The 27,013-nt window shown below is 34.0% G+C and overlaps 3 protein-coding genes across 4 annotated transcripts in view; 2 read left to right on the top strand and 1 right to left on the bottom strand.

The window, feature by feature from the left end:
- Positions 1–1,993: 1,993 nt before the first annotated feature.
- On the top strand, positions 1,994–10,671 carry LOC119835919 (ATP-binding cassette sub-family F member 2). Of its 2 annotated transcripts, none has more exons than XM_038361047.1 (12): positions 1,994–2,093; positions 2,319–2,489; positions 2,666–2,872; positions 5,032–5,220; positions 5,559–5,702; positions 6,003–6,126; positions 6,489–6,687; positions 6,864–7,043; positions 7,228–7,368; positions 7,566–7,757; positions 8,187–8,390; positions 8,722–10,671. In XM_038361047.1, exons 2-12 carry the CDS (start codon positions 2,339–2,341, stop codon positions 8,854–8,856), a joined length of 1,866 nt encoding a protein of 621 aa, XP_038216975.1. In that variant the 5' UTR covers positions 1,994–2,093; positions 2,319–2,338; the 3' UTR covers positions 8,857–10,671. The 2 variants fall into 2 exon arrangements, with proteins under 2 accessions (XP_038216975.1, XP_038216976.1); XM_038361048.1 differs by having other exon boundaries at positions 2,026–2,093; positions 2,324–2,489.
- A 980-nt stretch (positions 10,672–11,651) lies between these two features.
- On the top strand, positions 11,652–13,006 carry LOC119835793 (ADP,ATP carrier protein-like). Its single transcript, XM_038360788.1, has 4 exons — positions 11,652–11,838; positions 11,912–12,173; positions 12,257–12,491; positions 12,762–13,006. The coding sequence occupies exons 1-4, from the start codon at positions 11,652–11,654 to the stop codon at positions 13,002–13,004; spliced, it is 927 nt and encodes a 308-aa protein (XP_038216716.1). The 3' UTR covers positions 13,005–13,006.
- A 415-nt stretch (positions 13,007–13,421) lies between these two features.
- LOC119835575 (dynein heavy chain 5, axonemal) overlaps positions 13,422–27,013 on the bottom strand; it is a 45,625-nt gene continuing 32,033 nt past the window's right edge. The window contains exons 22-48 of the mRNA XM_038360483.1: positions 26,449–26,730; positions 26,106–26,365; positions 25,791–26,010; positions 25,516–25,715; positions 24,967–25,442; positions 24,413–24,624; positions 24,066–24,290; positions 23,806–23,978; positions 23,339–23,494; positions 22,628–22,838; positions 22,352–22,546; positions 21,977–22,273; positions 21,782–21,900; positions 21,353–21,714; positions 20,290–21,276; positions 19,636–20,128; positions 18,905–19,547; positions 18,038–18,832; positions 17,709–17,957; positions 16,067–17,635; positions 15,806–15,974; positions 15,550–15,702; positions 14,502–15,477; positions 14,242–14,398; positions 14,011–14,163; positions 13,758–13,890; positions 13,422–13,678 (exon numbers count right to left, since the gene is read on the bottom strand). Coding sequence (XP_038216411.1) covers positions 13,425–13,678; positions 13,758–13,890; positions 14,011–14,163; positions 14,242–14,398; positions 14,502–15,477; positions 15,550–15,702; positions 15,806–15,974; positions 16,067–17,635; positions 17,709–17,957; positions 18,038–18,832; positions 18,905–19,547; positions 19,636–20,128; positions 20,290–21,276; positions 21,353–21,714; positions 21,782–21,900; positions 21,977–22,273; positions 22,352–22,546; positions 22,628–22,838; positions 23,339–23,494; positions 23,806–23,978; positions 24,066–24,290; positions 24,413–24,624; positions 24,967–25,442; positions 25,516–25,715; positions 25,791–26,010; positions 26,106–26,365; positions 26,449–26,730 — 10,119 coding nt within the window. The 3' untranslated portion in view covers positions 13,422–13,424. The remainder of the gene's footprint in view (positions 13,679–13,757; positions 13,891–14,010; positions 14,164–14,241; positions 14,399–14,501; positions 15,478–15,549; positions 15,703–15,805; positions 15,975–16,066; positions 17,636–17,708; positions 17,958–18,037; positions 18,833–18,904; positions 19,548–19,635; positions 20,129–20,289; positions 21,277–21,352; positions 21,715–21,781; positions 21,901–21,976; positions 22,274–22,351; positions 22,547–22,627; positions 22,839–23,338; positions 23,495–23,805; positions 23,979–24,065; positions 24,291–24,412; positions 24,625–24,966; positions 25,443–25,515; positions 25,716–25,790; positions 26,011–26,105; positions 26,366–26,448; positions 26,731–27,013) is intronic.

The raw sequence follows: 27,013 nt of genomic DNA, 5'->3' as shown, positions 1-27,013 counted from the left end.
ATATATTTTAAGATCTAAACTTTCCTGTAGCTGGGATAAAAATCGGTCTAGTGAATAACTCAATTCATTGCAAATAGAATGATAAGGAAACATTTACACGCAATTGAAACGCTAGATAAAAGTCATAAATTACCTAATAATGGTTATACAAAAATAAGAAACAAACACTTAATAAAAGCGTATTTTTCAAATGTTTGAACTTTAATGTAATCTGCCTGATTTGTGTGTATGTTTGACTGTTGTCTGTTATCACCAAATAAAATGAAAAAATAAAAAAATATATATTATCATTAAATTCATGTTTTTCAAAATATTTAAAATAGATTTATGAGAAAAACATATTTTCCTAATAATAATGAAACACTGTTAAATATTAATAATACCTAATTATTGAAATCATCTCGCTGATGTCTCTTTCTCATTCTTAAAATATGCTTGAAATTTTTAACTTGTGATAAACAGATACAATTTACTCCATGTCCTTCATAAATAACTTCATTAAAATAACTGTTCAAGATTTACCTATTTATAGTTCAAAAATGAATGTTCGATGCTGTAAGAATAAGTAAGAAGAGACCCTCAGCAAGAATTCCATTTAAAACGTGTCATGGCTAGTTACGACTACAACTTAATCTGTATGTAATAATTTTAAAATAACCACTGTATGGGGCCTTTCTAATGCGTATTTTAAAACTGTATCTCGCCTAATTCCAGAATTTTAAATATAAAGAAATGGTAGTATGAAGCTGAAATATATGCTAAACAATGGTCAACCCGTTTCGAATTGTATAAAATGTACATGTGTACGAAATAATTTATTGCTTGAAAACTTGAATGATAAGCTTAACGTTAGATGTATAAGTGCATACTGTAATTTATTGTTTGTTGAAATATTTCAATAAATTATTGTTTGTTGATTATAATTAAATCAAATTTCCTCTATATGTTTTTAATTGTTTTATCCTAAGAAGTTTTAAACGTAACCTAGATTCGTTTCCTTTCTATACTATAAACAAGCAATTGATTATAATTTGAAAATAAGTTTTATACAGTTGTTGGTATAACTCGTATACAATGCATAGCATGCATAATAGATATCTAATTTCTCATAATTTAAAAAGCTGCCGAGTCATAATTATCATCAAGAAAGGTAAGCAAAAACATCCTATGACAAGCAGCATACTATGAAAACTTGTCTGCAGTTTTGAATCTCTGATACGACTTCTATCCTATTATTTATACGACCTGTTCTCTGGAACTACGTATTAAATATTTTTCCGTTAGATTGTTCAATGAAACTGAACGTTGCAAATATGGGATACAACTAATTTGCAATTACGATATGCGTATTATTTTAATGTTTTGACATAATATTCACATTTTTCAGCAAAAAAGTAAATTATTAGTTTTTTTCTGCTATAGTCAAAGCGAGGACATTTTATGTTGCGCAGCATATTATATAGGTACAATAGAAACATAATGCCATCAAGTAACTTTAATTGTAATTGACTTTCTTTTCAAATTATTCTATAGTAGAGACGAATGCTAATCTAGCGGCACATATTAGAAGGACATTCAAGTTCAATTAATATATTTGGTACATTGATAGAATAAGACATATTCATATATCTTAATCTTTTTCTTTTCTATACATTATATATGATATAAAAATATTGCTTGATTTTGGTGATTTTATTTTATCATAAGAATAGTTTCTCTTGTTCTATGAAGCAATTTAAGCCTAGTCTGACTTGAATTTATCTGGTTTTTTTTAAAGGTGGGAGAAGTAATTTGTTAAGGGTTCACTGCTCATCAATTCTTCGTCGAAGATACTTAAATGTTCTTTACGTTTTAGATACGTCGAAGATATTTAAATGTTGATACTAGATACCTATTCAATTTGAGATGTAGGTTTCACACAAATACATTCTGTGCACGTATATATTCTGTGTACACTCTGTTATCCATGGTTGCTTTTGACATTGAGATTTGACAGGTATATGACAATTCAGTGACTTTGTTAAATTGTCTTTCTTTTATAAGCAGCACGTGTAGACGCGGTTGACTTCATTATCGTCGCATGAAATTAATAGGTATTCGATTAATTTACTTGTTTTGTTTAAAAAATTAATATTTTATTGTTTATTATAACGTAACGTGATCTAAATATGAAATATTCGGTATCACAAAGTCTAAAATTATTCATCATCTAAACAATTTATAAGTGTGTAACGGGCTATGTAATGCGGTTTCATAAAGTAATCTTAAAACTAGCATGAACTGTTCACGTGCAAGTATAAATACAAATAATTTTCTAGTTTAGGTTACATATATAACAATGCCGTCTGACGCGAAGAAACGAGCACAGCAAAAGAAAAAAGAACAGGCGAGCAATAGGAATAAAAAACCCATCGCGAAAGTAACAACCGCTGAACAGAATGGAGCAGATACCAACGGTACTAAAGAAGAACGTGAGCTCACCGCTGAAGGTAATTTAGTCACGCTTTATTTGAAATTTAGAAAGGGGAAATAATTCGCTTATTTTGTTTATATTTATCGTACATTACAAAAAATGTGTTTAAATTTTTTTAAAACAGATTGTAGTATAACCAAACTAATAACAAACTTTGACAATGAATTGACTTATTGTCTTAATTTTTTACAGAGGCACTATGCCTTAAATTGGAAGCTGAAGCAAAGATGAATTCTGAAGCAAGGTCATGCACTGGTACTTTGGCCGTCCATCCCCGTTCCAGGGATATCAAAATAGCTAATTTCTCCATTACTTTCTATGGAAGTGAACTGTTACAGGACACCCTACTCGAATTGAACTGTGGAAGAAGATATGGCCTTGTGGGACTGAATGGATGTGGTATGTACATTTTTAGAAACATTGCTTTTTGCCTTAAGAATTAATTGTTGTAACATTTTTAATGCAATATGGCAAAGTTACTGTACTTTATTTTGTTATAGCAATTATAATTTTTTATTTAGCAATAATATTTTTTATGTTAGTTTTAATTACTTCTATGCAAGTTAGTTTATCTTTATCATGGTAAAGATAAAATAATTGATTAACATATTTCAAATTGGTTGTGATTGTCTGTGACACTTGAAAATAAAATTGTCTTCATTGTTGCTGTGAAATTTATAATCTATAAAATGTGTTACTATTTCAACTAAAATGTTTTATTCAGTAACAACATTGATACTTCCTTTTATGATGACAGAATTGATTTTACAATTTTATATTGTATAAATTGTGTCAACCTTGTGTGACTGTTGAAGCATTGAATGAATTTTTAAAAGGTTTGTTTCAATAATTGCACCACTTATGCCCACTTATCGTTTTATTCTTGAAGTAATATTATGTTTGATTTATAATAGCTATGCGAATTGTGATTTGGCGAATTGTGAAATGTTTATTGTAATAAAATCTGTAGCTCAAAAAGTTAAAATTTTTCAAATAACTGGAATAAACTCAGATTTATATCATATCACAATATGAATAATTCATGTTAGTAAATGTGTCTTATCTAGAATGTCAATACGATGCCCTATAGATATCCTGTAGATAATTATAGATGTGACTACTGCTATGGGAAATAAAGAGGAGATATACTAATATTATAAATGCGAAAGTTCGTAAGGATGTATGTGTGTTTGTTGCTCTTTCACGCAAAAACTGCTGAACCAATTGCAATGAAATTTGGTATGTAGACAGCTGGACAACTGGAATAACATATAAGCAGTTTTTTATCCCGATATTCCAAGGGGATACGGACTTACGCGAGTGAAACCGCGGGGCGCAACTAATGCTACTGTAAGCATTGTAAATGCTATTAAATTGAAATATATTTCGCGACATAGCAAACTGTCGTAATGTTTTGATTGCTTATCAACCGCTTACAATCTTTTGGTATTTTTTTTTTTTTTTTGGTAAAATGCAATTTATCACAGTGAAACCATTTAATTGAAAAATGATATTCTACAGACGCATCTTGTTTGAATAGCTATGATGGGTTTGGTTAGGTTCCTATTATGTTAATATCTACACAGATTAATTATTTTCTACAAAAAAGGTGATCAAATTCCCAGAAAGGAGGTAGAAATCCAAAAAAAGTTAGGAAATGTAAATTTTTGACATAAGAATTAACTGCAAGCGTTTATAAACGGTGAAATTACACATTTTGTCCATGACAGACACATTTAGTCTTCTGTAAGATCGTCTAATCAGGGACAGCCTTCAGATAGTACACAGTTTAACAGGCGGCAAATTGTGATTTAACAGTTTCACTTTGATACTTCAATATGTACTGTAAAATTATTGGTAAGATTATTAGAAGTTTTGAAAAAAATATGTGTTTTGTACCATACATGGTGTATGTTTTTTACAATTCTTCAGTCACATAAACAAATGAGTCTGGGGATATTTTATATGTTCTACTGTGGGTTACCCCATTTGAACAGTGACACTTGCTGATTATTTTGTTATATGTGGTGGTTAAGGGATCTTCTCAGTGGCAGGTCAAAAATAAATTTAAAGTGTAAATATTTTATTGGATTACTAGCTGTCGCCCTGGCTTCGCTTCGCTCGGTACATTTATAACCTATATCAAACAGTGTAATTGTAGCTTTTGAATGGTGAAAAAAGAAATTTTTGAAATTGGTCCAGCAGTTTTTGTGAAAAAATGTTTCAAACATACTTACGTATAAGTCTTTCTTCTTTATAAAAATACATTGTATTATTTGTGTGTTTAAGATATATATTGTATGTTTTATGGGATTATAGATGCAGTGCAAATTTACAATTTCTATGCAATTGCTTTATTCAAATGTTTTTTATGTAATACACATACATTTTATATTACAAGAAATAATAAAATAGTGGAGTTATCATGAAGTTCATTACTGCGAAAAAAAAAATATTGTGGATTTATATACAGATTATATTATATCCATGTTACTTGTTTTGAACTTCATGTTACATAGTTGGATTTACCATAGTTTAAATTATTTAAAACATTGCAGGAAAGTCATCGTTGCTGGCTGTACTGGGTCGTCGCGAAGTGCCAATACCGAACCACATAGATATCTTCCATTTGACGCGAGAGATGCCCGCGTCCGACAAGACGGCGCTCGAATGCGTCATGGAGGTGGACGAGGAGCGTATCCAGCTGGAGAAACTCGCAGAGGAGTTGGCACAGTGCGAGGATGATGGTAAGATTTTATGTTGACTGTTAACAGTGAATGCTTATTGTGTAACTGTACGTTTAAAGATTAATTTAAAATGTCGTATTTCTCTAAATCTCTACTAGCTAATAACAGAGTTTGTTTACACAGTTTAGAAATAAGAGCCATATGTATTTATATGGAGAGCATTAAAGTGATAGACATAAGTTTGTAGGAATGGCTTTAGAAAGGCAACTGAGTTTTTGCAGTATTAATTTTGTATTACACAATTTTTCTATATATTGATATGATTATTTGATAAGGATACAGTGTAAATAGTCTTGTATATGTTAAATACTGTTGTTTCATTAGCCTTTTTGTTGCAGAATCACAGGAACAATTGCTAGATGTGTATGACCGTCTGGAAGACTTAAGTGCTGATACTGCGGAAGCTCGTGCTGCTAACATCCTTCACGGTCTCGGGTTCTCGAAAGAAATGCAACAGAAGGCTACTAAGGACTTTTCAGGAGGTAAAACATATTTACTGAGATGTACTCTCCTAAGTCTTAATCAAGTCAGTATTTTTTCTCATGTACGTACTAAATAGCAAACAAACGTCAATATTTACTATTACATTTAAAGTAGGTGTATCGTTTGAAAATTCTTTAAAATGTGTTATACTTTCGTGAGTTCATTAATAATCAAACTGGTGGTCATAGAATGAATACAAACGTGAAATAATACAAACCTGCCCAGCATATAGGACATATCTTTTAAATTATTTAAATATCGTCACATTACATTCAATAATTAATGTACCCTTTACACAGGTTGGCGTATGCGTATTGCGCTCGCCCGTGCTCTGTATGTGAAACCTCACCTTCTGCTACTCGACGAACCCACTAACCATCTCGACCTTGACGCCTGTGTATGGCTTGAAGAGGAACTTAAACAGTAAGTTCTATATACAATGCTAATAAAATAACCAAACAATGTTAAAATGGAATTATTTATTTTCATTTTTGTTGTTTTTGAATTGTAACAAAATGAAAAGTTTGTCTGTGGTTATTGTAAATAATTGTATTAAGAATTTATTAAAAAACATTAAAGCCTAACTGAAAGTTCAATATATGTATATACTCACATTTAAACAACTTGTTTAAAGATTCGAAAGTAAGCTATTTTATTTTGGAATTCGACGAAACTATTATAATGCTCTTTCTTTTTCCATTATGAAACTTTATGAACAGTCGGAATTTATTTATATGAACATGGCATCTATTGAACTAACTATAAAATAAAATTTAAAATTCTAGGTATAAAAGGATTCTAGTATTGATCTCACATTCTCAAGATTTCCTAAACGGCGTGTGCACAAATATCATCCACATGAGCAAACGCAGGTTGAAATACTACACCGGTAATTATGAGGCATTTGTGCGCACGCGCATGGAACTACTCGAGAATCAGATGAAACAGTATAACTGGGAGCAGGATCAGATCGCGCATATGAAGGTATGTAAATTTAAATGTTACAAATAATCACACCTAATACTCAATATGGACACAATATTTATTGAAATTTGATATTTACAAACCTAATAAGTATATAATATAAAATTTCCATAACAAATACAAAACCATCCAATGTATGTATAATCTTTTTTAATAGGTTTTATTTATATTCACAGAACTATATTGCTCGGTTTGGTCACGGTTCAGCTAAATTGGCTCGTCAAGCGCAGTCTAAGGAAAAGACTTTGGCCAAGATGGTTGCTCAAGGTCTCACGGAAAAGGTGGTGGATGACAAAATTCTTAACTTCTACTTCCCGTCTTGTGGCAAGGTTCCGCCGCCCGTTATTATGGTTCAGGTAAATTGTAGACATATTTTAAATGTATGTTAAATGGACATGCAATTGCCTATTTGATTAAACTATTGTTTAAAAAATTTAAGTTAAGGCTATTGTATTGATGGTGAAAATACATAATTTGGCACCATTTTATGTGTTGTCAAAGGAATTTAAAGACAGATATGCTTTCTTCTTGTATTTTTAGAATGTGGCGTTCCGATACACCGATGAAGGGCCATGGATCTATAAGAACTTGGAATTTGGTATTGATCTGGATACGCGGTTGGCTCTCGTCGGCCCTAACGGGGCTGGCAAGTCCACGCTACTGAAATTACTTTATGGAGATGTGAGTATTTATTGAAATCAAAGCGAGGAAAATAATTGAAATGTCTCTAGACTAAGGTTTTTAAGATTACATTTAAAAATAATAATTATTCATAAACTGTTTAAATTGTGTGTCAAATGTAATACTAATATAAATAGTCAACCAGTGAACTTGTATTAATCTAAATCCAAATGTATTTATTTTAATTAATGTTCCAGTTGGTGCCCACTACTGGTATGATCCGCAAGAACTCCCACTTGCGCATCGGCCGCTACCATCAGCATCTGCACGAGCTGTTAGATCTGGACCTGTCTCCGCTGGACTACATGATGAAGGAGTTCCCCGAGGTCCGGGAGCGGGAGGAGATGAGGAAGATCATTGGACGATACGGCTTGACTGGCAGGCAACAGGTTATTGAACAGGTTTTGTTACTTTGGTGCGGGCAACCAAACTGGTGGATCACCTGGTGGAAAGCAATGGTGGTCACCACCCAAAATTTATGACCAACATTCATTTACAGAGAGCATTGTCTCGATGACGATAAATCTGTGCTGTGTTGTAAGTATTCATTGTAATTATCACTTTATTTCATGGTAGTTATGTTCGAGGTCTACCATTTGATCATTAGAAGACTGCCTGCCTTAAACTGACAAATTTCAGATCGTGTTTGTTAGTTTTTTTGTTTATTGTACTTTAACATTTCAACTGTATACTCGTAAACCCATGCAATGTAATATTATCACAATTTTCTGTGTCCATTGCTCGGCCAAGGTGGCAATTCAAACTGAAACACATCACCATTTAAAACGTTACGATAACCTGCTTAACATGGTGTCCAGGTGTGTCCGATGCGTCAGCTGTCTGACGGGCAACGTTGCCGCGTGGTGTTCGCGTGGCTCGCGTGGCAAACCCCGCACCTGCTGCTGCTGGACGAGCCCACCAACCACCTGGACATGGAGACGATAGACGCGCTCGCGGACGCAATCAACGAGTTCGACGGCGGCATGGTGCTGGTCAGCCACGACTTTAGACTCATCAATCAGGTGGGTCGCGGTGGATGATAAAAAAAAAACTTCGACGCTTCTTAGTTTTTTAGTCATATTGATAAAGTATGGTCGTGAAGTATGTAGTGTCGCGTACATTGTTATGACCTATCACTTTCGCAACCGCGTTTATGTGATGGCCATAGGAGCCCTGTGTCCCTGTAATGGGAATATATTATATGGGCTGATTATATGAGGAAGTTAATACTTTTAGATTGGCTGTCCTGCCAACTTACTTGATTCTCAAATAAAACTTAAATAGCAATACAACATTATTTTGTATTTACATACTTAATTGTCATGGTATTAATAACTGTATTTAACATTCTAGGTTGCCGAAGAAATTTGGATCTGCGAAAATGGAACTGTGACAAAGTGGGAGGGTGGTATCCTGAAGTACAAGGATCACCTGAAGTCGAAGATATTGAAGGACAACGCAGACAATGCGGCTAAAATTCGAAAATAACCTTACATAACTCACAAACTCTTCCTGACAAACAACAGTTGACTTGATCACTTAGATCCAATAATAATTTTAAGTTAAATATCCGACTTTTTATAAAACTTAAACGGTTAAAATGCAGTCTGATTAGAAACTTATGAATGTATATCCGCTTGCTATTTGCTTACAATCGGGTAGGTAGTTTTTAGTTTCTGTTAAATATTAATTTATATAGCCCTAATAATCACATTTTAAAATTTATATAACCAGCCATTAATAGGTTTTTGCGGCGTCTTTATTCATCTTTTTAGACACTGATAGAGTAAAATCAATGTAAGCAAGCGGATTTTAATTGCTTTGTCTTCGAAACAAGACTTAATTAACAAAAAAGTCGGAAAATCGTTACAATATTCGAGAGCAAAATTAACTCCAGCCTCTTAATGTTATGACTAGATAGCTAGACGCACTAAATTCTCGCTTGCACTGTACCGTGCAATACGTATACTTAAGAGGAAATGTGGCCGGAGAGACTTGAAATTTTAGGTATTTGGAGGAACTAGCGTTGTCGCTCTGCGGGCGCGGATTTTCCATGTCTGGGTAAATTTCCAGTGAGTAAGTGTCGCCAAAGTGAGCGATTCGTTCATAATATGTACTGAATAAGAAGTAAATACGCTGTGCCTCTATGTTTTTATTTTCAGTGATAGTCGTCAAATTTGCACAATAAGCCTTCTGTTGATAGCCGACTTTTACAGGCTATTTTGAGTATTTTTAGAGGGTTCCAGTGCTTATAAACAAAAAGTATCATAAAAAAGGTATAGAGGCATATAACATATTCATATTAAATATTCTGTAAAAAATCATTGCTTGGCGATCAATATCCGGGGAGAAAACAGACGAAAGCGTTTGTATGGAGAAAATACCTACCGCGTTTCCTCTTAAAATGGTGCACTAATAATACAATTGATTTGTTATGTAACTAGAAAAATTTAGCCTCAAATAACTTAAAGACGAATGCGAAATAGAAGTATTATAATAATAGTGATATTGTTTGTTTACTGTTAATGCTAACAACAATTTTTAGAAAAATATATACATGTTTAATCGATTTCGTTGTGAGATACATATAATAAATAGCTAAATGGGGAACGAAGTAGCCGGTCCATATACTCTTAGCGTTTCTTGGTTGAGTATAATACTATGTTACCAGGTGTATATTAGTTTGCATTTTCTGAATTATCTGATGAGTGCTTTGAATATTTTGATTTGATTTTAATTCGAGTTTCGATCTTTCAGTTGTTTCAATTACAAGAGATATAATTTTGATTTGATATTTTTGTTTTCTTCATAAGACTAGAGGCCTTAATTCACGTGCTCAAAATATTCTGCCTTTGAAATGTATGAAACTGCCTTCCGCGAATACCAGTGTACACACAATGTGGGGCCGGCTTTATGTAATGTAAAGCGAACGGCTGGTGGAGCACATAATATATAAAATGATAGTTTGTGCTGGCTATCGACGTGTAAGCTTTGCCTTCCCTTGTTGTTCTAGTACAGTGACATTGGGTTTTTGAAATATTGAAATACAAACATTACGTTTATTGAAATAAGTATATGTATTAATAATTATATTATTTACAATCTATACGAATACGAAGCAATAATAGTTAATTAGATAAATATTTATTGTGTATTCAAAAACCCAGTTGTTGTTCTTGTAGCTCCGTGACATGTTTCATTTCAATAGTGATTGTAATTGACCAATACAGTGTGATCTAGGAAATAATTGATTTATTTGTGGATATTTAATACATGTGATTTCAATAAATGGATCAAATGGTGCATTTTATTTTCTTTTAACGGTCCCCATGTATTATTATAATTAAATCATAATGCTACTACAACTATTATATAAACTGATGCACATTATTTTGTTCCATAAAATATGTGACAGAAGGTGGCAGTATCTTCTACGTTGTATAACTCCCTAGAGCTATTAAATTTTTATGTATGTATGTCCATTACCTGTTTGTGATGTGAAAAAGTAAAAGTCGGGGGTTCGAGTGTGCAAGAAATAAATTTATTTTTTTATTATATGCATGCTATTCACATATTCACTACTCAAAACGGTGAAGCATAACATGAGGAAATTACCATGTTGAAGAATCTAAAGTTCGACGACATGTAGCGTGGTGGTTTATGGACTGAACTCTCATAGGATGCCCTGATGGGCAGGGACCTCCTGGCCCCAAAGCTGTAACCTCTCTTGGTCGGGAGAAATATTTTATAACATATTTTAATTCAATAATATATTAACAATTATTTATTCATATTAAGTTTGGGTGTAACAATGATAATGAAGTTCAGATAATGTATTTGGATAGAAGCTTTCGATATTAATATGTTAAAACCAGTATGTCTACGTTAGTTCCCACAGAGGCAGTTCTCACCCTTTGTTTACATGCATGTGTATCCGTCAAACACCATCAGCACCCAAGAAAAACCAAGATATAACAAATTACTAAAGACTTCTTGATCGAGTTCTAATTTCAAACAAATATTAACTTCTTTTTTAGCTCATAAAATCTGCCAAAGACTAATGACATAGAATTTTTCACAATAATAAATTAATGTCGTCGTTTTGAATTTCTATTATTGGCTTTCATATAATAAATGATGATTTTGATAATGCTATTTAAAAGTGCGGTGTAACAAACAAAAGTCATCGCGGTATGTTCACTTAGCTCCTCCTAGAAGTGTTGAAGTATCATTTGTTTTGCAAGTTATTAGTAGAAAAATTCCATTAAGTATTTGGGTACAACATGTCAAAAGATGCCAAAGGTAAAGATGCTAAGGCTCACGATCCAAGCGCTTTCATGAAAGATTTTATAGCAGGCGGAGTATCTGCCGCTGTATCAAAAACTGCTATGGCACCAATGGAACGGGTGAAACTAATTTTACAAGTACAACACGTCTCCAAACAAATATCAGAGGATAAACGTTATAAAGGTAAAACCTTACAGTTAATTTGAATCTTAAATAACAGTAGGTAATAGGTAAAGCTAAATGTTTATTTTTGCAGGCATTGTGGACGCTTTTATACGTATACCGAAAGAACAGGGTTTAGGATCGTTGTGGCGAGGAAACCTAGCAAATGTTATTCGATATTTCCCCACACAAGCTCTGAATTTTGCGTTTAAAGATGTGTATAAAGGCATGTTTTTGGAGGGCGTTGATAAAAATGCGCAATTTTGGAGGTATTTTGCTGGAAACTTGGCATCTGGCGGTGCGGCCGGTGCTACGTCTTTGTGCTTCGTCTATCCTTTAGATTTTGCACGGACGAGGTTACTTATCAAAACATGTATTTATCGATCATTTTATTTTTGTCCATATACCTGTTCGAAACAATATTTTTATATTACAACAGATTAGCTGCTGATGTCGGGAAGGGCAAGGCCAAAGAATTCAATGGGCTCGTAGACTGTTTAATGAAAACATTGAAATCAGATGGTCCAATTGGCTGGTATCGAGGTTTTGTTGTATCAGTACAAGGCATTATAATCTATCGAGCTACATACTTCGGCTTATATGACACAGCTCGGGGAGTACTCATCACAGATCCAAAAAATACTTCTATATTCTTCTCATGGGTTATAGCTCAGGTAATTTCTGACATGCATTTAATATGGTAATAGCCAACATTTGTTATGCATAATTTTGTATGTGTAAAAATTATCGTTATGTAAATGATTTTGTAAGTTAGATGTCGTTTATGACGTAATACAACGTCCTTATAATATTAACTGACCTTGATTATTTAGTGATCGGTTTAGTCCTATGTTAAGATTTATGGCTAACAGGGTTGGTAACTACCACTGAAATAGAGGAAAATAAAACATGAGATCAACAGATTTCTTCTTTATTTTTTACAGACTGTAACAACAATTGCCGGTATTGCATCATATCCTTTGGACACGGTGCGGCGACGCATGATGATGCAGTCAGGTAGACCTGTTAATGAGCGTCTATACAAAAACACACTCCATTGCTGGGCTGTTATAATGCGTACAGAAGGGCCTGGTGCATTCTTCAAAGGTGCCTTCTCCAACGTCCTTCGAGGCGCTGGTGGTGCATTTGTGCTCGTTTTGTATGATGTTATTAAAAATCTTCTCTAACACGTGGTGCCCGATTTGAAAGAGTTATTTTATAAGTAGTTTTTTACTTTTGTTTGTTATTGAAGTGTTGCGGTGTTTATAAAATTCGTAATAGATTACTAGTAATAGATTATAAATTTTATTTGAAGGACCTCCGAATGGTCGAGGTCCTATTAACTCTATGAATCACGATCTACGTTTAATAAAAAAAATTTTGAACTTTCGTATTTTAATTTCTAGTATATCACATTAATCCGAGAATTCTAAAGCAGCCAAAACTAAACAAAAATCAATGTGCCAATCCTTCAGCAGATAAATTAATATTTCAAGGGTCAAATGGATATTCTTTGAAGTAAATCTCTTAATACAAAAAAAAAAAAATGAAATTTTTCCTTTTCAAGGATAGAAGAAAATGTTTTGAATGATTAATACATAATTCCTTTATTTTATATCGCACAACAACGCGACTCCTCGTAATGTCCAATGTCTAGGGTTACTGTCTGTCTCAAAATCAATTGAGCCCACGTATTTAGCATCAGTCCTTTGTGGCTTTCTATAAATTGGACATTCGTAAAGTCTAGGATCCTTCCCTGCTGTTGTGTTTATAGCAAAAATGTAAATGACTGGCATTTGCTCATACAGAACTTTCGGTTTTGATTCTATTAACTTGCCAGTTTTTCGGTCCAGAGACGCTCCTAAAATAATAAAAACAAATTGATATTATAAAAGATGTAAAAAGGTTTTATAATTAATTACACGAAATGTTTAAGCTACCTTCAAGAAATAGTCCGTACACATAGACCCCTTCAGTTGGTCCTTCGTGAACGTCTTCCCGATTTAATTTGGTTATATGATTTTGTAGTACTACTGAATCTAAGGCCCATCCTTTGTGGCTACGCGTTACTTCCTAAAACATTCAAATGTATTTTTATCATTGTGATGACCTTCCCGGGCTTTAAAAGTTCATAGCCTCTTATAAATACTCGTAAATCCATTAGTATATTTAATAAATAGACGAGCCTTATACCTGTCGCATGGCTGTCAAAAATCCTTGAGGATTGAAAAAGCCTGTCATCCAAAATGTATTAGGCCTTCCATTACGTAACCATATACGATATTGTTGTTCACGTTCTAAAAGCTCTGTGTACCAAAAACCTAAAGTTGCAGATTCCCAAGAGACCTATTACAAACAGAAGAAGCTTGTTAATTATAAGTAATTTTAATGTTATTAAGAGACAAAAAACAGTGTTATGTATACCTTTAACCATTGTGATGGTATACGTGCGTCGTACATGGCGTCCAGAGATTCTCGTAAACCTTGACTCATCACTATGGTACCGTCAATAGCCAACTTCAGATCACAAAGAGTTGTATAAACGGTTTTGATAACCCTCTGTATTCGATCGATTTCTTGCCTAAAACGTATTTCTGTGAGACACGTAACCTCCAAAACGACAAGTTTTACAACAAGTATTCATTATATGCGCGACATTATATAAAGACAACTTCAATACCTACCTTAAGAAAATATTCATCGGAAGAAAAGCACCCATTTTTTGGAGGGCTTCTCGTACTTCAAATGTTATATATTGCTTGGGTAGTTTCTCTAACATATCATCAGCTAGACGGTAAACGATACTTTCTCTAGTTTCTCCACCTTGACTGCCTCCTTCTTTAGGCTGTACGCTTAAAATGGTATCTAAAATATCTTTAGCGCTGTTAATTTGATACGTAATATCTGCATTACCATGAAGACCAAAGACTTCTGGAGTATCGGTTAATGGCAGTTGATTAATATAATCCACATACCCTTGAAGATTTCTAGTTTGTGGTACTTTATACCCTTTATAGAATTCGAACCCGGGGCGTAATAGAACATCACAAAACCAAACGTTAGTAAACGTAGTTAGTAAACGCTTATCAAAATCATCGGTCACCCGACCACCATATTGCACTTCACCTAGCATATAGCAAATTGTTGGCCATGATATTCCCTTCTTCGGATCGATTTCGTCCAAGTGATTTTGTATGAACTGCACACTTGCTGCATAATCCGCTTGGTTAAATTCGTAAGGAATATTCCAACCCAATGGACCAAATTTTCTTCTCTCTTGTACTATTGTATGTAAAAATGCGACGGCATATAGTAAGGGTGGCCATTGGGGTAAAGAGGAATAATCGAGAGTGTCTTGAGTTATGTTTTGATAAGTTCTTTTCATACTCGCTCGTATACCTTGAGGTGGTTCATTAGTAAATTTGATAGCCATTTGTAATAATCCTATCGGGAAATCTGTGTGCACTTCTGTGGTTAACCAGAGACGGAATGATTCTTGTATATGCTCGGTTTCTATTAGTGCATCCATGGCTTCTACGCAAAACGGAAGGGACAAGTGAATGTTTTGAAGCAAAACCCAGCCACCTTCATTCATGGAGTCCGAAATCATTTTACGGGCGACAATTTCTTGTCCTTGTCCCATTGAAACAGCTTTAAGAACTGTAAACACACAATGAATAATTAAGAATATTATATACCAGAAAAAATACTAATTTTAGCTAAAATACATACCAATTTCTTTGGATTTTGCAAGGGATGCAATTTGAGCTGAAGGATCGGATCCAATAGACAGAATACAAATAAGTGGTGTCCTTGGTTCAGACTCCTCCCATGTTATCTCCAAGTTTAAAATACGACCTTCACCATATTCAGCTCCAAGCGAGTCTAAAAAAGCACATGATTATTTTTTAGCCTTATCTATGTATCCAAAGTTGTATAAAACACATGTTACATTTATTTATGTTATTAATACATTGTTTTACTTTACCGACAATATATTTCCTAGCTTGTGAAAGTGTTCGATCGGGACTCCAAGATCTAATGAGTAGAAGTTTACGAAATACATCGAGACTATCGTGGTACCCACTAGGAATTGTATCTTCTTCTGGTTTAGCTTTTTCGTACCATGTTCGCCATTCTTTTTCATTAGTTGATATCTAATAAACGTAATTAAGTTAGATACAAGGAAATATATAAAACCTAAAATTATACAATTTTAATTAATTATTTATATCAGTGTTATACTTACTTTACTAAGAACATCAGAAAATGTCTTTAATTTACTTATTTCTACTAAATTTAGCCATGTAATATCCAGAATCCATTTAAATGGTTTTGGCGTAACTGCATTTAAGTCAAGAGACGCACCCCCTTTAACAAATGCCATGAACTCATCGTGTGATATAAGGCCGCGATGACAATCTATTTTCATTGCCAACATCAGTGTAAATAATGCTTTATGTCTTTCATATAAACTTCGTAGTGTGAAAGCCCATACTTCGTGGGTTAAATATTTAAGAATTATATTTATGCGCTCTTCAGTTACGTTACTTTTGGCTGATTTTGTAATAGAATTATCGAAAATTGTCAAAAATTGTTTTAATGAATTTTGGTACATAATATTAACGTTACTCATTTCTACTATCAAAAAATATAAAATCGACCCTCGAGCAGCTACTGCTCTAAATTCTTCTCTTGCCTTTATGATTTTCTTCTCTGTAACTTCAGCTACCTTTAGCTTTTCATTGACTTCTTCAGCAGTTGTTTTGGTTACTTGCAATACTTGAATTAAAGCTTCATCATCAACGAGGGAACCCTCTGAAGATGTTAAGCGGCAAAGTAAATTATTTTCTAATTCCTTCATACTCCTTTGATTTTTCATAACAGATTCAAATAGAGCCACACGTTCTTCTTCTAAGTCTGATTTTTCCATTAAAATAACACGACCTAGCAACTGATCTTCAAGTCCTTGCATTGTCACCGTGAAGTCGATAATTGACGTTTTAGCGCTAATTTCTGGTGAATAAGCTGGATTTGGTAGCTTTGTGGTAATATAAAGCATGAAACCAGGCATTACATCGCATTCTTTATCACCAACTATTACTTTTTCGATTGAGCCTGATTTTATGAAATTCTTTTCTAACACATTGTCTATAACCGGATCTAATTCAACCCCCACATCCTCAATCAAAAGAGGTCTACCTAACGAAAGACTGTCCTCAAGGTGAGTTCGGAAGTACTTATGATTTAGTGATGTTATCTGAAGTTCATTTGCACTTTCTTTATTTTTAATCCAGTTTTTGCCTTGACTTTGGGGATCTACTAAAAGGGGATATGAGCTAGATTTAGTAACAATAAGAGCATTCTGTACAGACAGTTCGTCATTTGGTAAGCCTTGAAGCGTCCATTCGGATATAGTTGCACTTTCAACTAACATGTTTGTTATATTTAGGTTATCTGTGACAGGTATTTGTTTACTTTTTAAAATCCCCATCCACGTATTAAAAAGATTATTTCTAAATTCTTGATTGTACGGACCACAATAAGACAAAAATCCTGTGGCTAATACTACATCTCCAACTAATCTCCCTAGTTGTTTCTTAAAATCTTTACTCTGTTGAGTCCATCTTATTTTTTCTCCACCCAATCCATTGATAAGCTGGGTTGCCGCAGTCATTTTTCTTAAACAAACATTAGCAGCATCTGTTAGTTGTTGTTTCTCAGAAACTGCAGATTCATATTGTTCCTTTACTTTTCTTAACGACATTTCACGTTCTTCCAGTTGCCTTTCAGCAGATGCTAAATCTTCCATAGCGACCTAGAAATTGAATAATATCCTATATAACACACAACACATAAATTAAGTCATGTATGTAAAAAAAAAATCATACCTTTAATCTCGCTTCTTGTAGCATTAAGCTAGCTTTCAATGGTAATACTTCTTTATTTACACTATGGAAGAAGGCCATTGCTTTCGTCCACGATAACAAACCTGCTACGTCTCCACAAACACGTTTAGCTGTATCCATATTATAATCTTCCATTTCAAAATAAGGTACAAGGTGCTCTACCATTTCATTATTAATAATATCCTTAGGGTAATTTTGTAGTTGTAGCAAAAATGTTGTACTAGCCATCATCTAAAAAGATTGTATATGTCATTGAAAGACATGAATTAATTTTTAAATATTGTCTATTTTTGCAATGTTAGGTTACCTACCTTTAATGATTCAGCCCAAGAAGGTTTTGGACATGGTGCCGCCGTATCTGGTATAACTGGATGAAGTCTTCTCTGAAATAAAATTAAGACACAATCCATAATCCTCATAATAAGGTGTGGAGGTCTGCCCAGCTTTCTGACTGTGGCTATGTGTGCTGGTTTTATTGTATTAAGGGCAGCTTCAGCTTCTTCAAGTGCAGGCTTAGCAGCTTCAAGTTTCCTTTCAGCCTTTTCTTTTTCCTCTGCTATATATGCAACCAAAGCTTCCGCCTTTTCTTTTACAACTTGGACTTGATTTTTTACTATTTCAGCTTGCATGGCCCTTTCAGTTACTTCAGTAAGTACTCGATCTGCTTTTTCAGATGCTAAGGCTAAATCTTGTTCCATTACAGCTAAGTCTTTTTTTAAAACTTCTACTGATATCGACGCTTCCCGTAACTTTTCTAAACCAGTATCCATGCGAAGTGCGCCATCACCTAATTCTTTTTGTTTCATTTGGTATATGGTTTTGTAGCCTCCTATGAAACTAAGATAAGATTTCGGCGTTACGTGTGATGATCTTCGAAATCTTTGGAAGTATTCTGTGGAAACTTGCGAGACAACATCTTGTATTGTTCCAAGAACTGTAACTAACTCTTTTTTTACTTCTTTAGTACATTCAATTTCAAATTCTGCTAAGAAATGATCAGCTACTGAAACTAGAGCATCTTTCGGCCATGGTTGGAACCAGTCTATCGTGCAACCTGATATTAGTGCCGGGAATCTTAAAGCTCTGTAACGGAAGGCTTCACTTACCTGAAAAGAAAACATGCGGTTAGAGAGATTTTAAAAATTAAACAATATTTATTACGTTCTCCATTTACTTACAGGTGAAAAGCATAAGACCACATGCAGATTTTGGCATGTCCTATTGAGAAAGTATTCCATTACCAATTCATTTGTAAGAGTGCGTTTCTGATTTTCTCTTTTCATAATTGGTGTTAATTCAGATATAATTTCCTGTTGCTCATCTTTTGTAAATAGGTTGGATATTACTCCAGAAGATAATATGTTATTCAAGTATTCTAAAAAGCCTTCCTCTTTTATGTCTAAATCAGTAAAAATAAATGTTGTACCTTTACCTTGCACCCCACAAGAGCGGTATAGAAGCTTCAAGTCTTCTAAGAAATTACCAACATTGTAAGATCGTGTTAATGCAATTTGGAAAGAACGATATCCAGCAATAAACGTAGATAATTTTGTTAACGATTGTTTTCCGGAACCACCAACACCCACAAGCATTACATTTCCACGTGGATGTCTTATTACACGCGATATTTTGACTAAATGAAGCATTGCATCCGGGAAAAACACAAGATCCATTCCCGAACCTCTAACCATTTCATTGAACTGTGATAAGAACATTTCTAAACGATCTCGTAATTCACTGTAGTCAAAAACTGGTTCATATACTTTTGGCAACTCCATATCAGCATCCTCACCTTCCTCCCCAGTCGGCTCTGGAGCATCCCTAGAGTGAAATAATGTGAACATTCAAAAGTCAGCTGTAAACATATGAAAAACTGATTTAAAGGAATTAAAAACTGATTGAATAATACCTCATAAAATCTACGAAAACAGGGTCTTTTTCCATCATTTTCTTATACTCCGGTCCCAACATTTCTTCGGTAATATCATACAATGCTTTGTTAAACCAGTTTTTATCGTTTTGATGTGTAAATCTATCTGAGAAAACTCTAGAACATTCATGCTTCCATAGAAGCATTAAGCATTTTTCGGATTCTATTACAGTAGGTAACGTGCCTACCATACCTTGCCATACTCGTGATAAGTCTCTTATAGAAAATACATAATGAAATTTAGCAGGTGTAGGAAGCAAGTTAACTCTTGTTCTTGCCCACAACTCCCGAGTTAAAGGAATTATTTTCTTTATGAGAGAGCGTACTTCAATAGTAAATCCTCGTTTCGCGTTATAATGACCTTCTCCGATGACTTTAAATATTTTATCAATCGAATCATTATTTGGAAGAGGACAATTGAAAATTGAGAATTGTCTTTTTAGTCTAGCTGGTATATCATTTCTGCCGCCACCTGAAAATTAGTGGAAATGCAATATTAATATACAGTATGATTATGATGCTTTCATTTTTATTTTTTTTCTTTCCAACATCTATTAATATCACATTTGGTTGTCCTAAAACATCGTCGGATATTTTGTTAGTCTATGTTTAATTATGAGATATTACTTATACCTGGTTGTCCCATAGCTCCTAAGAATTGTAAATCAACTATAGTCGTGAAATCGCCTGGCTTCTCCAAGCTATAAAATCCTCCCATGCTCATAGTTTGTCGCACTATTTCGTTTGTGATTTGATCTCCCCATTCATTGATTTGGGGTAAGTTAATATCATCAATGAACACGAGCATTCGTTTTCCTCCTGGAGGGCCAAATGTCATTCCACTTCGTTTCTCGACGTAACTTTCTATAGTTTTTTGAAATTGATATGGACTCGTAGCAGATGAAAAATTAAACGAGCGCCCCATGAATTGTTCCGGATTTGCATTTTTCATATAAGCTTTCATCATAACAGTTTTTGCCGAGCCCTGTTCTCCAAGAAGCAGCACAGCCTTCCCTTGTTTTGCGATACAATGAATCAGGTAATTTATTCTGACGTTGTCCACGATTGGAACTAGGATGTTTGCGTAATCTGGGGTAGCTGTATCAGGATATTGGTAATTTGTCATTAAGTCTTCCCATAATTCCCACTTTCCATGTTGTTTCACATAAAAGTCGAATAGTATAGTTGGCTTGTTGTTTGGATGTTTGGGTATGTCTAATATATCGCTGTAAGTTGATTTGATGTACTTGTCATATTTGTTACGATCACTTGTTTCTAATAAAGAACCAAAACCCCAAACTAAACAAAATACATAAATTTTATGTAAATGTTCAGGTGTATAAAGAACGATTTCTTCCGTTTTTTCTTTCTCCTCATCGTCTTCCATGTCGCCATTGATTGATTTGCTTGCAGATTGATCTTCTGTCTCTACTATCTGTGGAGGTACAAGACCTTCCAATAAATTAAGCATTTGAAATACAATGTTACTTTGGAGAACACGCATGCTAAAGAGTAAATTCTGAGTGCACCATGTGTATGTATTCGGAAAAGTTTGATCAAAAAGCAAACTGAACACCTCCATTTCTCGAGCCGATCTTGTTTTCAACCAGGCATTTAAAACTGAAAATAAATTAGTAGTATTAATTATACTAAATAATAATTTCTTATTTTTTTGTTACAAGAGTTCTAATCTTACCAGGTTCCCAATCTAATCCTGAAGAACTCATGTATACCATTCCATTTCTAGAGACAGTTGCAGGAGAAGCATTATCAATGTTTTCTGGCTCAAATATTATTTTAGAAGTTGGAGACATAGTTAAACGGTCACCGTTTGCGAGAGTCAGAGTTTTGTTATCATCGAGGACTGAATTTAAATTTTCAATCCATATGCTGTCTACTGGGCCATCTAAAACTAGCCAAATATGTTCTCCAGTTTTGATCTTAAGCGTTTTCCGCCATAATGCTGAGAAAATACCGTCTGTCCAATCATTTGTAGCAACATCTAGACGTCCGAACATTTGGGCTGCTGTAATTGCTTTTGGGTTCATTCGCATTTCTCTGTAAAAATAAGGTTCAAATGCTATAACATGATAATAATTATATTCACTTTAATTTTTATAAATACCTGTGAGGATCTTCGGTGTCTGATAGAGCGCTCATTACAGTATGGATACATGTTGTTTTTCCAGCACCTGGTGGACCTAATATCATTATACCATGTCGTACTCTTTGAGTTTCATACAACTATAAAAAACATATTAATCAATTAGTAAATAGACAAATATTTCAAAATACTTCACCACCTACGTCTTTCACGTACTTGTATGATTTTTAAAACCCAAGGAGGATGGTAAACTAAACCATTAGCGTCAACCTGTTTCCTAATGGCTTCTTCCAGACCAGGGTAAGTAGTTTTCTCCAGAACTTGATTAGGAAACAAATCTGCAACTAAAGAGATAAAAAGGGGCTCGTCTTCGTCGATGAGTTTTGATAAATTCATATCTCGTAATACCCTCATGACGATGGTACTTTCATTATCTTTAGCATTTACTCGTTTAACAGCTCCAAGAGTTCTAAGTACGGATAGAATATTTCTTAGACCAAAATCGTAGTGAACCTAGAAGTTAAAAGTATATATATGGTAACACATTATCATTTGTACTGTGTGCGAGTATCTAAGAAAAATTTAAGGCACCTGTTTTGTCAATTGTTCCTCGCAGAGCTTGTATAGCGTGTAAAACTTTCGAGCAAGGGTGATGTTTTCTAAGAAACCACAAGAAGCCAATTTCACACGAATAATGATTTGACGATCCGGCACCATCATAGCAACGGTCCTAAACTGTATTTTTAAATTCTCTGGTAATTCCTTTCGCCCAGCGTAGCCAGGATTCTATTACATGAAATGAAATACATGTAATAAGGTAACATTATGAAATTTCTATGTAATTATATTTAAAACTGAAAATCTCACCATAGTAATAAATATACCAAATTCGGGACACATTTCAGACATATCGCCATCAGTAAATAGGAATGTCTTTTTCTTTTCTTTCTTAGCAGCCAGCACAACTGCAACTTGTTGTGCAGCTACCGACAACACCGGTAGCTCGATACGATTGAATTCATCGAAACATCCCCAAGAACCGGACTGAGCAAGACCTTTATAGATTCGTCCAAGACCTCTGTAAGAATAAACATCATCTCATCATTCTTAATTTCAGAATAAATAAACTGTATTTTGTAGAAATTAATTAGTATATTTAAACGTTATAAGTAGGAAAACAGGTAGACGCATTTACGTGGTAAAAAACAAACACGCAATATACGCAATCGCAACAAAAGTTAGGCCCTTAGGCTTTCTTAAGGGCAATACCCGTAACACAGGGGACAAGAAGAAAAGGAGGTAAAATAAAGAAAAAAATATTTCCGTGAAATATTCTCTTGCATTTTAGGAACTTATTTCCGTGTATTTTTAAACGACTCCAAATTGTACTCGTATTAAGTGGGAAATACAGCTAAGTAAAGGTCGTTTCAACATTAAGAAACTGGAAAAAAAGCTGCGTGTAAAATCCAAGCGTAGTATTTATAAGTTATATTTGTGCCGGGTGAAACGGAGACGAAAATGAACTATAACTTCCTTGTTTAAAACTGTAATACTTATAAGCTGTCTACAAAGTGAGACCTATAATCCATTTGGTCCGAACAATTGAAGACAACCACGTATTTTGCAAGAGTCTTCCCCATGTCCTTGACTGTTTCAGTTTTACCCGTTCCCGCTGGTCCACATGGAGCTCCTCCCATGCTCATGGCTAATGCCTGAGCTAGTGTTATATAACATCTGGTAAAAAATAGAAATTAAAGAATTTAATGGATTTTGAATGAGATTTATTTATTATATTATTTATTCTGATGTTTACAGAGCGTGATGACAGGGAGGAAGATAAATATTATACGATAGTACATGTCTGGTCGGTGATGGTGTCTAGACTAGATGGTGTGAAATTGAACGAAAGCTATTCTGTATAAAATAATCTGCTATAGTTATTATTATATATATAAGATCAAATCATCAAATATTGATAATATGATATAACAACGATGTACTTATCGTAATCGTAATTATGTATCTTTTTAACACATTTAACCAACCTGTCTGTTAACGGGGTAATTACAAGACGTTCCGTACAACCTAGATATTCGTTTTGATACGTAAATGTAACATCAGTTACGGATATCCAAGTTTTGTCTGCGTCTTCTTTGAAATAAAATCTACATTGTTTCAACCACTCGAAATCGTTTGCAGATCGAACATTTAGGCGACACTAGAATACAAATGAAATTATTGATTTTAATATTTTTTTAACACGTAGAAACATAGTGCCTATTTATAAATATAACGTATACCTTACCAGCATATCGAAAATATCTCGTTGATGCACATGAATGGTAATAAGTGTTTCAAATTTAATTCGCTCAATTTTCGTTAGATCCCTTGTAGTTTGATCAATCAGCGTGTTGAGTAACTCTAGAAATTTATTATTGGTTTCCAACATGATTTTCTTATCTTGTCGGGCTTGCATCAAAGCAAGTTCTGCATCTCTCGTCCAAATTATTTGTATCCCAAGGAGACCCACCTAATTTTATTAGATCAATAATAAAATATCATTAGAAAATAAATATGTATATTAGGAGCTAGGCCCCAAGACAGCTGTATGTATTTAAAGGCATATTAAAGCAAATATAAGTGAATTCATACCTGTGCCGGCATTTTATCGAGAAACATTAATAGATTAAATGTAGGATCATTAATAAAAGATACTGCGTTACGTATAATGGAATGTAAGCTGCTTTGAGCAGATTGCAATAGTGAGGTTAGCCAAGTTTCCACAGAGCCCTCCGCTCGCACAGGCCTCTCAAGTTTAATTTCCTCACCTTCTGAAGATACTATTGATACCATTTTGTTGTATTCTAAAATGTACAGGTATATTATTTTAATTGTAACCTCGTATGACTTTGTGAAAAGATTACTATAGAAAAGGAAACTTATTGTAAAGGTAGTCGAAGTTAGTTAATGGCGGGGACCTAGTAGGAAAAAAACATATTATGTAGAATTGCTATTTTAAGAAGAAAGAAGTGATTATTTTCTGTTGAAAACTGTTTTTGAATATGTTCTAACACTTTTGGAGTCACAAAGACTTAACGTTTTTTTGAGAAAAATTTAGATACAGAATCTTGATTTGGGTTCGCATATTTTATAAATATTATTTCAGATAAGTACATAATATAATAATGTAAAAGATTATAGTATACCTATATCATGAAATTTAACATATCGTATGTTATCAAATATAGACAGCAAATGATTTTGAATCGTATGAGAGTCAGAGGCTTGGCCGAGTATTTCGAGCAACGCTGGATCTGACACAAAGAAGAAGCGCGGAAACATTGTTCGTTTCTTCTCCAAATATCCACTTAAACTTTTCTGGCAGAGTTCGAGTTGTTCTTGGAGATGCGGTAACAATTGCTTCAAGAGATCGTCACCAACGCAACAAGACACGACTCCAGGTGTCTCGTGCGCTCTCTGCATTATTTTTTGCCAAGATTTATCAATCTTAGAGAAACGTTTGGCCTCTTTCGGCAGCTGCTTAGCGATATCTCCACCGACGAATACCGCTTCTAAGTAAACCCACATATTCTGTACTAGAAGCCATCTTTCTAGAATCTCGTTTGTACTTTGCAGATCGTATAGCCATTGTTGGATTTGTTTTCTGAATGGAGCATTGTATCTGTAGAATGAAATATATTATGTAATATTTAAAGCAGTTATTAAAAACAAATTTAGAGAATTAAATGTGTTACCGATTTGATAATAAGGAGCCTAATATCATTAGACTGTCCTCAAGCTGTCCAATAGTTTCTGCAGTCGTATCACCCCTCAATAGTAATTCACCTCTATTATTGAAAGTTTGGAAGGTCAGTTCATGTACAGACCATTCATTAGTCACTTGGCGAAGTTTTGCCTCTATATCTTTTTCCTTCATTGCCGAGATACAAATGTCCTATGGAACTACAATAATGTTAGATACCGTCGTGAATCTTGAAATTTATACTTACTTGGTAAAAGATATACGTACCTCAATGTCTTCTTTATTTTGTAGGAGCGGGGCTTCTAGAATATTCTTCAAACAAAAGTCTTCATTGTCTAGTTCAAACACATATTTTGTGACTTCCATAATGCGTTGCCAATGACGGGGTTTCATTGCTTTGTTGGCCATAAGCTCAAGCAGAGGACACATATCATTGAAGTCATCTATGGTCTTTTTGAGTGCATAGAAGGCAGGCCATTCTTTAAGACTAAGAGATTATAAAATTAGTACATATAATATTAGTAACAAAATTTATGTTGTTGGAGTGAACAGATTATTATAAATTTTATATTATATATTTACCCCTTAGGAAGCTTTCTACATCTATTCTGAAATTCCATTAGTTCATTGTTTATTTCTTCAATATTAACTTCACCCCACGGTATGTCATAGTAACTGCTAACTCTATCTATAACATCGTTATAAAGCTTGTATAGTTTTTGCAGTAGATTTAATTCTTTCCTTATTTGAGCCAGCTCTGGATACTCAGTATGAGGAAGGCCAAACAGCTCCTCACCGTTTTGATACGTTTGCAATTTGCGCCACATTCCATCAAATCTATTCTGTAAATTGCCACACAATTGATTTCAGTAATGTATACAAATATTTGTTGAGTTATATATGATTATATTAATTGATATCAGACCTGGAATAATATCAAACGATCGGATGCTTCTCTAGGACTGAGTCCTGATTGCATCGGACCAGCGTGTCGGTATTCATGACAGTAATCGGCATTGTCATCTCGGAATTTATCTAAATTGTTTTTCAAATCTTCTTCGAATTGCGGCTGCATTTTTAAAAGCTGGACATGAGACGCCAATGCTGTGGCTTGCAATTGCTGCCAGCTATATCTTAAGTTGTCGACATGTTCCATGTCCTCTTTGCTCACTGGGAGCTCATATCTTGTTATTACATTGAATGCTTCCTATAAGTTAATACACAATCATATAAAATGTTGTATATTTATTTAAGATACAAGAATATAAGCCACACATTAAACTTTGTTTTTTTTACTGTCATATTCAAATAAATTATTTAAAATTATAATCACGATTTTATTTAAAGACTTCCATAAATTTTACTAATGCACAACCTCTGTCCTCGTATTTTGTCTAAAATAAAATGTATGTTATTGTTAAAACCCGTTTTTCGTTAGAACGCGTTTTCCCTATTTTAAAATCCCTTTAAAATACCGGCCGGCTAGGGAA

Source organism: Zerene cesonia, chromosome Z (assembly GCF_012273895.1).
Source record: "Zerene cesonia ecotype Mississippi chromosome Z, Zerene_cesonia_1.1, whole genome shotgun sequence".
In the NCBI taxonomy this organism is placed as follows: domain Eukaryota; kingdom Metazoa; phylum Arthropoda; class Insecta; order Lepidoptera; family Pieridae; genus Zerene; species Zerene cesonia.
This window is presented reverse-complemented; position numbering and strand designations above follow the sequence as displayed.